General features: G+C 39.8%; 1 protein-coding gene across 1 annotated transcript in view; it reads right to left on the bottom strand.

Moving 5' to 3' along the window:
- LIMS1 (LIM zinc finger domain containing 1) overlaps positions 1–13,648 on the bottom strand; it is a 143,812-nt gene extending 130,164 nt beyond the window's left edge. The window contains exon 1 of the mRNA XM_082744255.1: positions 13,444–13,648. Within this exon, the coding sequence (XP_082600381.1) occupies positions 13,444–13,475 (32 nt within the window). The 5' untranslated portion in view covers positions 13,476–13,648. The remainder of the gene's footprint in view (positions 1–13,443) is intronic.
- Between the last annotated feature and the right edge of the window lie 2,430 nt (positions 13,649–16,078).

Below are 16,078 nucleotides of genomic sequence, written 5' to 3'. Positions count from 1 at the left end.
TGCGACAAAATCTACATTGTATTCCAAAGAAAGACCTATTCTGACAGCAATTCACTAAAACCCAAGGGAACTGACGGATGTATTTACGTGGGCCATGAACATAAACTGTGATATTTTGGACATCCTTTCCCACACACTCTCTAAATGAGAAAATTTGAAAGTAATGAATGAATACTTATTTTGTTCTAAACTTTCCCACTATAATAAGATACAGAGGCATTCAAGTCAAGCCTGAGTAATCACACTAAATTTTAACCTACATTTATATGCTTTAGCTGGGTAGAAGGCCAAAGTCAAAATGCCAAAGGTCCCTTCTTTAATTATGGACTTAGCACATGTCATTTTTATCTGACTGCTTCTGTTTTTATCTGTTTTATGTGGCTGTTTCTGTCTCTAGGAGCCCAGGACCAATATCTGAACCACTGCCTAAGAGGGTATCCAGCCACTTAGAGCCAGAGTTGGTAAACTAAACTTTGCTGAAGATTTTTACCACCATGTTCTAAGGGTTTGAAAAGGACAGACATTCTCTAGCTCACCAAATTCTACCTCTCCCAGACACTGTCCTTCAGAGATGACGTGGAGAATGCTGGCAATTCCCAACGAAGTACTGCCTGGTTGTTTATCACCCTGGAATATGAGTGGTTTACTTCCCATTAACTTCAAGTTCAACCCCACAATCACTAAGTATGGAAGCACACCAGTTGTGTGGGAAGTCAGAGTCTAACTGCCATTTGTAATTCAGAGAGTGAGGAAAAAACCTCTACTCAAAATGTGCGTGTATATATATAAAGATCTTATTTATTTATGTATTTATTTGAGAGAAAGAGAATGTGCATGAGGTTGGGGGGGAAGGCCAGAGGGGGAGGAAAGAATCCCAAGCAGACTTCCTGCTGACCACAGAGCCCCAGGCAGGGCTCCATCTCAGGACCCTGAGATCATCATCTGACCGGAAACCAAGAGTTGATCACTTAACACATGCAACCTTCAAAACGTATATTAAATTTAACTTCAAACACAATTCTACCTGAAGTTCACCATCCTTATCATGTAATGAAATCAGAACTCTAAATCAGTCCTTTAATCTCCTCAATTACACATTAGTCATAATTACAGCCAAAGAAGGCATCTATTGAAAAGAAGAACGTTTTGGGGCACTTGGGTGGCTCAGGTGGTTAGGCAACTGACTCCAGATTTTGGCTCAGGTTATGATCTCAGGGGCATGAGATTGAGCCTATTCAGGGCTCCATGCTTGGCAGGAAATGTTGTTTTCCATTTAAAAAAAAAAAAAAAGTGGACATAATTAGCATTCAAATGATAGGCTCGTCCTTTTAAAAAGTCTCCACAAGCAACTGATTTTGCTCTTTACAGATATTTTTTTTTTTTGTATCTCTCAGTGGACACTTTAAACTCTACATGATATTCAACATGGAACTATTTTTACCCCTGCTTTAAAAAAGGGTCATTCAATTAGAGGCAAGTTTGCTAAGTAATTAACAGCTAGGCTTTGCTAGTTTAGCTATAAATGACACAAACATTAACTACATCCTCCAGTGGTATGGCAAATGGCCAATGAACAGCAATCACTAGGTGTGAGCAGGAAGTTATCCATACCCCAATGGGTTTCCAGATGCCACCTTAACCAGAGGGGCTCACACTATAAGAGCAACATACTTAAGAAGTAGAGAGGCAGCCTGAGAATGAGGTAAAAAAACACTTGCCCAAGAATTTGTGGATCTAACTGGATCCACTGGATCTAAATCAAGCGCTTGTAAAAACAAAAGTGTTACATAGGTACCAGGGACAACGTACTTTTCTGAGCATAGATCTCATGCCTAGTACAGTACAAAAGTGATGTATGGTAAGGTCACACACATGCTAATTAGGGGACTGGACTTTATTTACAATAACATTTGCAACCTGTCAAGTTGTGCCTGTGGGCTATCAAATTAGTCAACAGGGAGAAAGCTTCTCTTTTTAAAAGTACTGCAGCCTGGACACGAAATGTCTAAAACAGTATCACCACTTTGCAACCTCTTAATGAATTAATGATTTAGACTGGAAGTATGGCCTGCTGCCTATTTTTTGCATGATCTGTGAGCTAAGAGTTCTTACATTTCCACATATTAAGGAATTCTTCATTTCTCCATTTTTGTCAGCAAAAAATATGCAGAGTGCCTAATGTTCTAGGCACTGTTCTAAATGTTTTACACATGGTAACTTGTTTAACGATGACAATCACAGGAGATGAGTACTATTACCTTCATTTTACACATGAGGCAGAGAGAAGTCAGGCAATTACCAACAGGTAAGAAGCTGGGATATGAGCACAGTTTAGATCCAGAATCCATGCTCTTACTCTCCATGTGCGCCATTTCCCAATAGTAATGTTTAATTGGAACAGATCAATGAAAACATATGGCTCTCTTCATTTCAGTAAGGTGGAAGGTATACTAATGTCAATGGGCCAGGCACCCCAGGTAGAAAAACCATTATTCTTTAAGTCAGTTACTAGATCCAAGCTCCAGTTCCTATATCAGCCTTGTACTCTGAATACAGATTTTAAATTTCTAAACCTCCAGTTTTTAGTGTGAAAATAAGAATGTTCTTATTTCTCTATCTCATTCATTTACTTACTGGGCACCTAATGTCAGGCACTGTTGCTGGATCTTGGAATACAAAGGTGAATGGAGAAAAATCATTTCCCTGAACGAAATCAGAGTCTAAAGTGGAGATACAGGAAAACAGCCCCTTATGTACTATGTGACAGGTTTAATACTACAGGGGTTACTGTCCGTCAAGAATAATAAACATAGTGAAGAGAAAGAAATGTGTAACATTTCTCTGGGTAAGGAAGAGGGAAATGTATTATCAGGGATAACAATACAGAAAAGATGATTTTTGAAATGAATCTTGAAAGATTAGGAATGCCTCCAAGGACACAAAATATTGGGGAAACAGGGTATGTAAAAACAAGAAGAAACAAAAGAAAAAGGGAAGTCCTAAATTCAAACGGCTCTGAAAGTGCAGAACACACATCTGCAGGGAAGTTGGGGGTAGGGGTGAATGAATCCTAAGTGGAGCTAGAAAGGTAAGGTTGGGGAACAAGACTAAATATTTAATTAATTCCAAAGCACCACAAAACTAGGCAACGGTTCTTAACATATTCTTTACTAAGCACCCAAGTCATGACTGACAGTCTGACGTCTCCTCAGTTGATGCAATGCCACAATGTACAGCTCTAGACAATCTGGAAGCCTTTCAAACACATCAGAAGCAATGAAAAGATTATTCTTGAGCTCTGTTGCAGAATCACCTGAGACAGAATTATACCTTTCCATGCAAAATGTCAAATTTTAAACACTCTAAGTTCTCAATTAGATATTCTGCATCTGGAGAAGCCAGCCTGTGTTTATGACAGAAATAGAGAAATCTGAGACCTAAAGTGTTCTTTAAGGAAGACCTTTCAACTATTTCCATTTGAAGACATAAGGGTCCAAAACAGGGAGTCTGGATTACCCAGATAACCACTTCAATTTCCCATATCTCTCTGCTTTTGGTAAGTGATGCAGGAAATGAACAGCACAATAATTTAACTCAGGTGTCCCCAAAACATATTTATTTTCCATACTGTAATTGACTCCATTTTACTCTTAGGGAATTTCAGTGAAAATTAAGAATAAGCATTGTCTGGGAAATGATAGCAGTATAATAAATCTATATAAGTTTTAGCGGGGAACAAGTGGAAAAATGATAACTGTTGCCCATTTAGGCAAACATTCATTTTTTAAAAATTAAATGTTTTGGGATGCCTGGGTGGCTCAGTCAGTTAAGCATCTGACTTTGGTTCAGGTCATGACCTCAGAGTCCTGGGACTGAGCCCCACATTGGGTTCCCTACTTAGCGGGGAGCCTGATTCTTCCTCTCCTGCTCCCCTCCTTGTGCTGTGTCTCTCTCTGTCAAATAAATCAATAAAATCTTTTAAAAAAATTAAATGTTTTAAGATCACTGTAGATTCACATGCAGTTCTAAGAAATATCTTATGTACACTTTACCCAATTTCTTCAAATGGTAACATCTTACAAAAATGTAGCACACTAAGATCACAACCACAATATTGATATTAGTACAGTGAAGATACGAACATTCTATCACCACAAGGATTCCCCATGTTGCCCTTTCATACCCATACCCTACTTCTGTCCAACCTCTGTTCCCATCCCCATCTCCTCTTAACCCTGGGCCACCACTAATGTTTTCCATCCCTATAATTTTGTCATTTAAAAAATGTTATATAAATTGAACCACACAGTATGTGCCTCTATTATGACTGGCTTTTTTATTTCATTCAGTTTAATGCCCTCAAGGATCTCAAGATCCATGCAAACTTGCACAAAAATCAATAGCCTATTCTTTTTTATTGCTGAATAGTATTTCATGAGACAGAGGAACTAAACTTCATTTAAGCATTTACCTGCTGAAGGATATCTGAGCTGTTTCTAGTATTTGGGCACTAAGAATAGAGTTGCTTCCTGGATGTTAAACCAATCTTGCATACCTGGGATAAACCCCATTTGGTCATGATGTGTAATTCTTTATATTTTTTAAAGATCTTATTTATTTATTTGACAGGGAGGGACACAGTGAGAGAGGGAATACAAGCAGGGGGAGTGGGAGAAGGAGAAGCAGGCCCCCTGCTGAGCAGGGAGCCCAATGTGGGTCTCAACTCCAGGACCCCAGGATCATGACCTGAGTCGAAGGCAGACACCTAATGACTGAGCCACCAAGGCACCCTGGCCATGATGTGTAATTTTTAAAATACTTTGGATTGAATTTGCTAATATTTTGTTGAGAATTTTTACATCTATGTTCATAAAAGATACTGGTCTGAAGTTTCCTTTCCTTGTAATGTCTTTGTTTGACTTTGGTGTTAGGATAATGCTAGCTTCACAGAAAGTGTTGGGAGGAACTCCTTCTAGTTTTATCCTCTGAAAGACTGTAGAAAAATGGTATAAATCTTCCTAAACTATTCGGTAGAATTCGCCAGTGAGCCCATAGGGGCCTGGAGTTGTTGTGGAAGATTACTATTGATTAAGTTGTTGGTTTTTTTTTATTTGATAGACAGAGATCACAAGTAGGCAGAGAGGCAGGCAGAGAGAGAAGAAGGGAAGCAGGCTCCCCGCTGAGCAGAGAGCCCAATGTGGGGCTCAATCCCAGGACCCTGGGATCATGACCTCAGCTGAAGGCAGAGGCTTTAACCCACTTAGCCACGCAGGCACCCTAGAAGTTTATTATTTATTGATTCAATTTCTTTCAATAGATAGAGGCCTATTTACATCACCTATTTTTTTCTTGTGTGATTTTCAGCAGACTGTGTCTTTCAAGGAATTGGTCCACTTCTAGTAAAATATCAAATGTGTGGGCATTGAGTTGTTCATCCTATTCCTTTATCATCCTTTTCATTTCCACAGGATCTGTAGTGATATCTCTTCTTTCATTTCTGCTATTAGTAATTTGTGTGTGTGTGTGTGGTTTTTTTTTTTCTTAGCCTGGATATAGCCTTATCACTTTGTTAAACTTTTCCAAGAACCAGCTTTTGGTTTTATTGATTTTCTCTACTTATTTCCCATTTTCAATTTCACTGATTTCTGCTCTAATTATTTTTCTTTTTAAAGACTTGTTTATTTCAGAGAGACAGAATGAGAATGAGCAGGGGGAAAGGGAAGAGGGGAAGAGAGAATCCACAAGCGGACTCCCTGCTGAGCTTGGAGCCCAATAAAGGGCTCCATCCCACCACCCTGAGATCATGACCCTGGGCTGAAACCAAGAGTTGGGTATTTCCTATAAAGGCAAAAATGTATTTTTTTCCTCTAGCTACATTCAAGGTGGTTTTTTTTTTTTTTTTTATGTCTTTAGTTTTCAGAAGTTTAATCATGATGTGTCTTGGCCGGAATTTCTTTGGGTTTATCCTGTTTGTGGTTTATACAGCTTCTTGAGTTGGTACATTTAGGTTTCAGGCCAGTTTGGGGAACTTTTCAGCCATTATTTCCTCTGGTATTTTTCTACCCTTATCCTCTTTCCTTTTCCTTTCAGGATTCAAATTTTGTCTTATTAGACTTTCTCTCTCCTGGTCCTTGGCTAGAGAGAGCAGTCCTTTGTTGTGGCTTTTTGGTCTGTATCTGTTGGCATTTCCAGACTGCCAGATTCTTCAGCTCTAAGATTGGAATATATAAGGTAAAAAGAAAACCCAGAGAACTGACCATGCTACTGGGACCCGATGAAAAACAGAGACTAACAGATTTATCAATCTGTCAAACAGGTAAACCTTACTTAGATCCCAATTCAGGAAAACTATAAAATAAAATAGATGCTTGAGATAAATGGAAAGTTGAATACTAACTGGGTAGTTAATATCAAGGAACTGTTAGTAATCTTTTTCAGGTGTGAAATGATATAGTTATATTTAGAAAATTTTTTTAAGGAGCCTTTATTTTTTAAGATGATTTTCTGGCCCAAAAGAACAACATGAGCAAAGACACAGAAATCCTATTTTCAGAAAATGGCAAGTAGGTGAGAGTTAAGTGAAGACTAAGCCAACAAACAGTGTGTGACAAAGCTATCAAGACAGGCTGGGGCCAGACCAAAAAGAGCCTTAAACTTCAGGCTCTAGAGTTTGGACTTTATGTGATAGGCAATAAGTCTTCTCAATATTTCAAAAGGTAGAGTAATATGACCCAAGTGATGCTTTAGGAAAATCGGGAGCCAATATGAATGATAGAATAGTTAAACTTTAATACTCTAGAGATGGGACCCTGTCTTATCTGCCTTTTTGGTCTCTATGGCTGCACCTGCACTGTGCCTTGCATATTAAAAAAAATCTGTGGAATTTACTGCATTGAGAAGGAGGAACAACAAGCTATGGCAGAAGCAGCAATTGCCCACCCTCTCTTCCAGACTGTACAGGAAAGCAGATTCCATATGGGATAGCAATGTGCCCAGCTTTAAAATAAAGCTTTTTTGTTTGTTTTTTTGTTTGTTTACACAAAAACAAAACCAACAACTACAACATTTGCCAATGAGAAATAATTTACAATCTGTTTAAGCAGTTGGTGTATTTATCACTTAACTGATGCATGAATAAAGAAGTCTGTAATAGGAAAGAATCTCTCAGACTGTAGTATGTGAGGACAATGCACATGGGTGGGTGAGAAGACCCAAGACTCTGGGAATGAAGAAATACAATCACCATCACATATGCCTATGAATCCCATGTCTCCAACAATGTATTTCACAAAAGGAATCCACTTGAAAGAGTGACACTCAGGACCTTTGCAATAGAACAATTATAAGGCAACATTTAATAATTCATTCAGACATTTCCAGAACCACTAAGTTAATGGGGTTCAGAAATATCAAAGTCTCAGCCTTCAAGGCATTTGCAATATAGATGGGAAGATAAAATGTATATGTAACAAACTATAACAATGCAATTTGAATGAAGTAACAGAACTAGTATAGTACAGCAGAGACGACTCCACACTTCCTTCAAAATCTGGGCTCTAGTATTAACTCTACTATTAACTCACTTTGTGGCCTTGAATAGAGGTAAATAAAATTACCTCTTTATGCAACTCCTGACCTACAAAATAAAGCAACAGTTTAGTGGACTATTGCAATAATCCGGAAGTACTGAATGCATTAGTTTAGTGGATTCTAACTTTTGCACATATGAAGCCATTTTTTTTAATGTTAGGCAAATTTCTTAATCTTCAAGTTACTATAATTATCTTTTCAGTATATGCTAACAGAGAGCAAAGACTACAAATATGCTACCACAAATCCTATAATACCTTTAAAAGAATCTGTATTTAATCAACATTTAAATGACAAACAGGAATGCATACAGAACTATGTTCCACCTCAAATGTTTCATATGCATGTGTATTTTATTTTGCATTCTCTCAAGTCCTTCCCAGCCCTAATACTGTTATCCTACATTCACTTAAAAGATAATCAGGGCAGGAGTGAAGAAAAAGTAAGAGAGGATTGAGAAAGCAAAGTATGGATTCAAAGAAAATTCTACAGTAGGAACTCAGCAAGAAGTATAGAGAGTGAAAGATTTCTTGGTAGAAATCCCAAGTGACTGTATCAGTGCCATTAACAGTGAAGTCAGAAGTTGTAAGCTTGGAAAAAAACCATGATAGGAAAAATCAACATCAACATCTAGAGTTACCACTAACTGAGCATCTACTATGTTCCTGGCATGATGTCAGATTCTTTAAAAAAATTTTACATGCACATGGTTAAAAAAATCAATACAAAAAAGGTATATAGTCAAAATATTTCCCTCTCATTCTAGATTCTTAAATTCCTTAGATTCCTAGAAACCCTATCTAGTGGCAATAATTATTAACAGTTTCATTTGTATCTTTCAGAAATGTTTATACTGGCCTTCATATTTAATTCTCACAACTCTCTGAGATAGGTGGTATTACTTTCTAAATTACGAAAATAAGCCTTAAAGAGGTTAACTGGATAAGGCCATAGAGCCATGAAGGGACAGAATTGGGAATATAACATGGGCCCAAACACCCATGCACACACTCACTCAGGGATCTCCTACAGAAACACTGGCACAGATGTTCAATGGACTTGAAATAACCAAAAACTGAAACCAAAATGTCCATCAAGGGCTGGTTACATAAGTCATACCACATGTATACTGTGAACTACTATACAGCCATTAAATCTAAAGTTAAAAACTTATGGTAGATCTAGATATGCTACACAGGAAAACCTTTAATGCAAAAAAAAAAAAAAAAAAAGTTAATATAGAGAAAATGCTTCCTCCTCTTCCCCAGTGAACTCCAGAGTGGAACTGTCTGACGAAATCAAATAAAAGAGGAGAGATAATGTCGATATGAGGGGAGATAAAACCACTGTGGGGTAGAATTCACAGTGTGCGGCAGCAGGTAGAACAGTCCTTGCTTCTCAAGTATCTTAAAATTGAAGTTTTTGGAAGACAACATGGCAACAGTCCAGCAAGTAATGTAGATGACATTCCTGTGGGTGGGAACCCACAGCTTAAAGCATAATTACAAGAAATGTAAAATCGACAAATGGCCTGAGATGTCTTGTCTTCTATTTAAGTGCAACCCTAAGAACATGACCTACACTGGGGTTTATTTAAATGATTATCTGAAGAACAAACAGAACACTATTAAAAATAGAGACTCTCAGAGCGATCTCCCATTATAGATCTGCTTTAGCCGCTGCTTTCTGACCCAGCGGAGGGGAAGAAAGGCCCTCTCTAGGAAGAAAGGAAAGCTCAAGTGCTGTACCCACATTTGCCAAGAGAAAGAGCTGTCCAGAAGATGGTTTAGGGGTCACCACAGAGGAAAGGGATGGGAATGATAATATGTGGAATCCAAAAACAAAAAATGAACAAACAAAACAGAAACAGACTCATAAATACAGAGAACAAACTGGTGTTTGGTTGGGGGGGAGGGGTCAGGGTGGAGGACCAGGAACAAGGGTGAACCGGGTGAAGGGGATTTAGAGGTACAAACTTCCAGTTCTAAAGTAAGTCAAGGGGATGAAAAGCTCAACAGAGGAAATATAATCAATAATACTGTAATAACATTGAATGGTGACAGATGATAATTGGATTTACTATCACGGCAAATATTTTGCAATGTATGGAACTGTCTAATCACTATGTTCTATATCTGAAACTAATATAATACTGTATATCAATGATAAAACTTTAAAAAAAAAAATTCAAGACAGCAGTCCTAATCGATTGTTTTCTCTAAGCTTGTAGGCCATGGAACAACCAGAACTGAAGGTTGTCTTTCCACCACTTAATTTCCATTGGTTTTCTTAAAAATGAAGAGCCCAAATTCATTTTGTATGGGTGAGGACCCATACAAAAAGACATAGAGCACGAAAGGTTTAGGTAGACACTCACTGCTATGACATTTTCCCTTTTCATAACAACACTGGCTACCTTGTCAGGAAAATCCTCAAGGGCAGAAACTGTTTGTTTTTTTTTAAAAATAGTGGTTTTTCAAGTGTTAATAAGTCCCACTAAAACCCCCCCAAACTAGAAAGCACACAGAATAACAAGCCTTTAATACAAATTTTAAGAAAAATCTTTATATATAGTCTTTTAAAAATACACCAAATATATACTTCTCTCATCATTTAGGACTATGTCATTAACAGCGTTTTTCCAAATGTGGTCTCAAAACCCTGGAGGAGGGAGGGGTGATGGAGGTATCTATCTTCCAGACTTTTACAAGAGGTCTGGGAGATCAAAATTCTTTTCATAATACTACTAAGAAGTTCCAAAAAAACCCCTGCTGTGGCCTTTTGCACTGTAGTGGCACTTTCACTGATAACGCAAAAGCAAAGGTGGGTAAAAGAGCTGGCCAGTAAGTGGTGCAAATGAATTCTTCACCTCCGGGGACTTGCAGGAAAAGAATGCCAACTTCCCTTTTTAATATCCTTGATGAAAATGGTACAGCCACATTGGAACAGTCCAGGAGTCTCTTAGAAAGTGAAACATGAAATTACCATACAACTCAGAAATTGCACTCTTGATCATTTATCCCAGAGAAAGGAAAATTTGCATCTACATAAAAACCTAACCACAAATGTTCATGGTAGCTTTATAATTAATAGCCCAAACCTGGAAACAGCCTAAACGTCCTTCAGCTGGTGAACAGACTGTTCCATACTCACAGCACAGAGTACTACTCAGCCATGATGAGGAACTTGAATAACTTGGAGGAATGTCCAGGGAATTAAGCTGAATTTTAAAAAAGGCAATCCCAAAAGGTTATATATGTATGAGTCTACTTATATTAATTTTGAAATGACATTTTAGAAATGTTGAACAGATGTGTTGTTTCCAGGCTTTAAGAAGGAGGAAGAAAACATGATGTTGGGTGTGGGTATAATATGGCAACATGAGGGATCCTTGTGAGGCTGGAACTCAGTGTTCTATATTTTGGCTGTGGTGACAGACACATGCACCAACACTTGTGATAAAATTACACAGAACTAAATACACATACACACTAAATACACATACACATACATACAACTGGGAAGTACAAATGAGACTTACAGACTGTATTACTACCAATATTGTGATTGTGATACTACACTACAACTTTGCAAAATATTATTGGGGGAAACTGGGTAAAGGATACACTGGATCTCTCTGAATTATTTTTTTTCCCTGAATTATTTCTTATAACTTCATGTGAGCCTATAAAAATTTCAATTAAAGAATGCATACCTATGTTCACAGCAGCATTATTCACAAGAGCTAAAACAAAGAAGCAACTCAAGTAACCATCAAAGGATGAATAGATAAGCAAAACAAATGAATGGTATATACATACAATGGGATATTATTCAGTTCTAAAAAGTAAGGAAATTCTGATATACTACAACATGGATGAACCCTGAACACATTTATGTTAAATGAATGAAATAAGCCAATCACAGAGAGACAAATACTATGTGATTGATTCCATTTATATAAGTCACCTGGAATAGTCAAAATCAGAGACAGAAAAAATATGAGTTATACCAGGGGCAGGCAGGGACAGAGGAACAGAAAGTTGTTTAGTGGGTACAGAGTTTCAGTTTTACAAGGGGAAAAGAACTCTGGAGATAGGTGGACATCCAACAATATGAATTATGAATGTATTTAATGCAAAAGAGGAAGGGAAAAGAAAAGGATTGATAACAGCAAATTCAGGATGGGAATGTGATGAGATCTAGCAGGGATACCAGATCAATTCAAGAGTCTTAAAAGGAAATAGTTTATATTCTTTATTTAGATGTAACATTATTCTTTATATCTTGTATCTTAAATTTTGTATCAACTTAATATTTAGTAAAATTTTCAAGAACAAAAAAAAAGGCCTTGATGAAATAGTACAAATTACTAATGTTATTATATCTTGACCCTTGACTTTCTGGTTACTTGTGATGGAAAGGGAAGCATGCATAAAGCAGTTCGGCTGCATACCAAAGTAAGATGGTTGCCTCCAGGAAAAGCACATGTGTCATTGACTGAGGAGTTGAATCAAATGCTTTCTTCACAATATATCATTTTTACTGGAAATAGTAAGTGATAAATTGTGGGTTTTGGACTCGTATTTGGCAGACATTTCTTGAAACTCAAAAAAGTGAGCCTGTTACTTTGAGGAAAACAACTGACAGTAGTTTCCTGTCAATAACAAAAATCAAACTTTCAAGTGAAATTCAGAATGGTAGGAAACTTGCTTCCCTCGCCTCGAGCTTAACAGGTTCTCAGTACTTAACTTTTCTAATAAAATCAGTGTTGATATTAACAAATATTATCAGTGGTATTGTCTAATGAAATGTGTCAGCATTTGGAAGATCTGCCTAACTCTATGAACCAATATTTTCCAAACGACAAGCATATAATGTTACAATGGGTAACAAGTCCATTCACAGTGCAAGACAGACCAATGAATTTTAACTGTAACAGAGTGTGAAAAATTCACTGGTAAGGCTTCAGAGTCCACAACCAAACTAATCTTTAAGAAACTACCATTTATGTAGTTTGGGTGGAATAGCAAAGAAGATCCACAAGTATCTGCAAAAGCTATTAAAATACTCCTCCCTTTCCAACTGGGTAGGTATTTGTCTAAGACCAGATTTTCTTCAGTCCGTCAAAACGCCCATCACAACAGACTGAATGCAAAGCATTTAGGAAACTCTTAGCTATGCTTCTACTGTGCCAGACATTGAAGAGATTTGCAAAATGTAAAAACACCACTCGTCGCACTGAATTTTTGTTCAGAAAATACTATTTTCATAAACACGTGTTATGTCTGTTAACATATCATGGATTTACTGTTTCTTTAATGAATTAAATATTTAAAAAGTCTCAGTTTTCACCAATATTTTCCAAACAGTAAATATCCATAGGCATAACCATCACGAGCAAAAAGTGCTTTTACTTTTTAAGATGGGTGCCAAGGCCAAAACGTTTGAGAGCCGCTGGTCTGCATACGTGTTCCAACCGGCAGAAGAGGAATTATTCACTCAACAAACATCTGTTGTGGGGTGCTGCGCTAAGCCCTCGGAGTGCTTAGGCGATTGTCGACACGTCACCAGTAACCAGCGGACCTCTCACAGCGGCCGCCAGCCCGGGTCGGAGAGCGCCAAGGGGGTAGCGCGGAAGCGTGGCTGCGGACCGCCCGGCCTCGGGGACGCGGCCCCGCTCTGCGCCGGGCTCCACCGCCGCCGACCCGCTCGGGCGGAGGCCGGAGCGCGCGGAGAGAGGCCGCCCGCCCACGACCGGCACCCGAGCCCGCGGGAAGGCCGGGAAATTGGTTCGCCGCCGACGTGGCGGGAGCCGAGCGCAGCCCAGTCGCGGTGGCGCGCCGCCCTTACCTGTTGGTCATTCCTGCCGCCACGCCCAGCATCTCTCCGCAGTCGGCTGTCCTCCCTCTGCACGTCGGCCGCTGGCCCCGCTGCGACCGCCGTCTCCTCCCTCGCGCTGCGGCCGGCTACGGGCGGGCGGGCCCCGAGCAGGAAGGGGAGGCCAGCAAGGGGCGGAGAGGCCGCCGCCGCCTCCCGCCCTCAGCCGGCAAATCGCTAGGCGCGCCGCGCGGGGGCGCGCGCGGGACAGGGGCGAGGCAAGGTGGGCGCGGGGGAGGAGCTGCCGGCGGGGAAAACCCTGCCTTGGCCCCGCCCTGGCCCCGCCCTGGCCCCGCCCCTCCTCCTACGTGCCCTCTGCTCCGCCCCACCCTAGCCTCAGCACAGTCACTGGCGCAGATAGGCAACCCCCCATTCATTGCCCATCCCCGTCTGGCCCCGCCCCTACCCGCCCCCGCGTCTCTGCCCCGCCCAGTCCCCCTACCAGGCCCGCCCAGCCCCCCTAATAGGGCCTCGGCCCCGCCCCTCGTGGTTTCACCCCTTCCCCCGCACCCCCCCAACTCCGGCAAGCTTCAGAGACCATACCCTGGGGGCGGGGACAAAGGCTCCACTGCGAGGCGGAGGTTTCCCCGGAACCCCGGGCTTGGCTTGCGGCGGTTATACCGCGACTGGCCTTTGCCGCTCCTTTTGGGTGACTGCGTCGCAAGCCGCGAGCGGAGGGAGCAGCCAATTTTTTCCTTCTCCGAGACACCTCTGATTCGGCAAGGCTGATGGTCCGCATGGCTCTGCCAGAAGACTCTGGGCCCAAGGTGTTGGGATTCCACCCTATCTGGATGAGGGGTCCCGAGGAGACTTCTTCAGAGGGTGGAGTCAGCTCCCGGGACTCTGGGAGGGAGCCTTGGGTGCTCTGGCCGGGATTGAATCCCTGTACACAAAGCCCGGCACGTTCGGGGGATCTCCATAAGATACCGCTTAAGATTGTGAATTTGGAAAAGTGAGCCTTTTTTTGAGACACTTTGACCTTGTCTCCTCATTGTTTCTTTCCTTACCCATTACCTCTAACAAAACCTGAAATCTGCCAGGGATGAAATATAGGTTATTTATACTGAGCATAAATATAAATGATCTCTTCCAGATACCAGAATTTGTAACTAAATGTACTTTATAATTATAGAATGAAAACTGTGTCCCACCGTCTATATCTGCGTGGGGTGGACACTGGGTGCCTTTGATATCCTTATACCAAAATTAATTCTAAACTGAACAAATGTTTACATGTAAAAAAAAAAAAAAGGCATATACAAATATTAGAAGAAAACATGGAAGGGTGCCTGGGTGGCTCAGTGGGTTAAGCCGCTGCCTTCGGCTCAGGTCATGATCTCAGGGTCCTGGGATCGAGTCCCGCATCGGGCTCTCTGCTCAGCAGGGAGCCTGCTTCCTCCTCTCTCTCTCTGCCTGCCTCTCTGCCTACTTGTAATCTCTCTCTGTCAAATAAATAAATAAATAAATAAATAAAATCTTAAAAAAAAAAAAAACATGGAAGAAAAAAAAATTAAGATTGCTATGGAGAGATACTTTCCAAATAGGATATAAACTCTAGAAATCGTAAAATTAAAGATTAATAAATGTAACCAAATAGGAATACTAAAATGTTTGCAGAGCAAACAAATATGGCAAATAACTAAAAAAGGTCTAATTACTTCATTACAAGGGAGTCAGAAAAAGTTCAGCCACTCAGAGAAACATACAAGGTACATACACAGGTTTCCACAGAAAAAGAAAAATAGGAATGAGTTTTAAAGTACAAGGTGCCAATATCATAAATAAATTTTTTTAATACTTTTCACATAAAGGCAAAGATTAGTTTGACATGTTATTTTGATGAGAATATAGGGAACACAGGTACTTTGATATACTGTTGATGGGAGAGTAAATCTACACAATTTTTACTGAGGACAAGTGAAGACTAGCTATCATAATGTAAAATTCAGCTCAGTTGACTCAGAAAAAAACACATTTTGGAGTTTATCTTTACAGATGTATTACATGTACATAAAAAAGATGTACAAGTTTTAAAGATACCTGGGAAACTAATTATAAACTAAGTGATGTAATGACTGAGATTTCCTTTAAAATAAAATGTGGGGATGGGAGATCTAGGTAGGAGTGTCAGTGAAACAAAATTGGCCAGAAACTGATGACTGTTTCGGTCGCTCATTGGTACATGGAATTCTTCATATTAGTTTGCCTACTTTAGTGTATATTTGAAGTTCCATAATGAAAAGGTTTTTTATTTAATTTAATTTTTTCAGTGTTCCAAGATTCATTGTTTATGCACCACACCCAGCACTCCAGGCAATAGATGCCCTCTTTAATACCCATCACCAGGCTCACCCTACGCCCCTCCAAAACCCTCAGTTTGTTTCTCAGAGTCCACAGTTTCCCATGGTTTGTTTCCCCCTCTGATTTCCCCCAATCCACTTTTCCATGAAAAGGTTTTTTAAATGGAAACCGGAAAATTGTAAAATGAGAGCCATTGCAGTTTTGTTTTTAGGAGCAAGTGAGACAGTTCATTTAATCAGGATATTAAATAAATTACAGTTTCCATATATAATGCTATGCAGCTGCTAAAAAAAATGAGAATGGCTAA

Source organism: Mustela nivalis (assembly GCF_964662115.1).
Source record: "Mustela nivalis genome assembly, chromosome: 8".
Lineage (NCBI taxonomy): Eukaryota > Metazoa > Chordata > Mammalia > Carnivora > Mustelidae > Mustela > Mustela nivalis.
The sequence above is the reverse complement of the archived record's forward strand: the minus strand, read 5'-3'. Positions and strand labels throughout refer to the sequence as shown.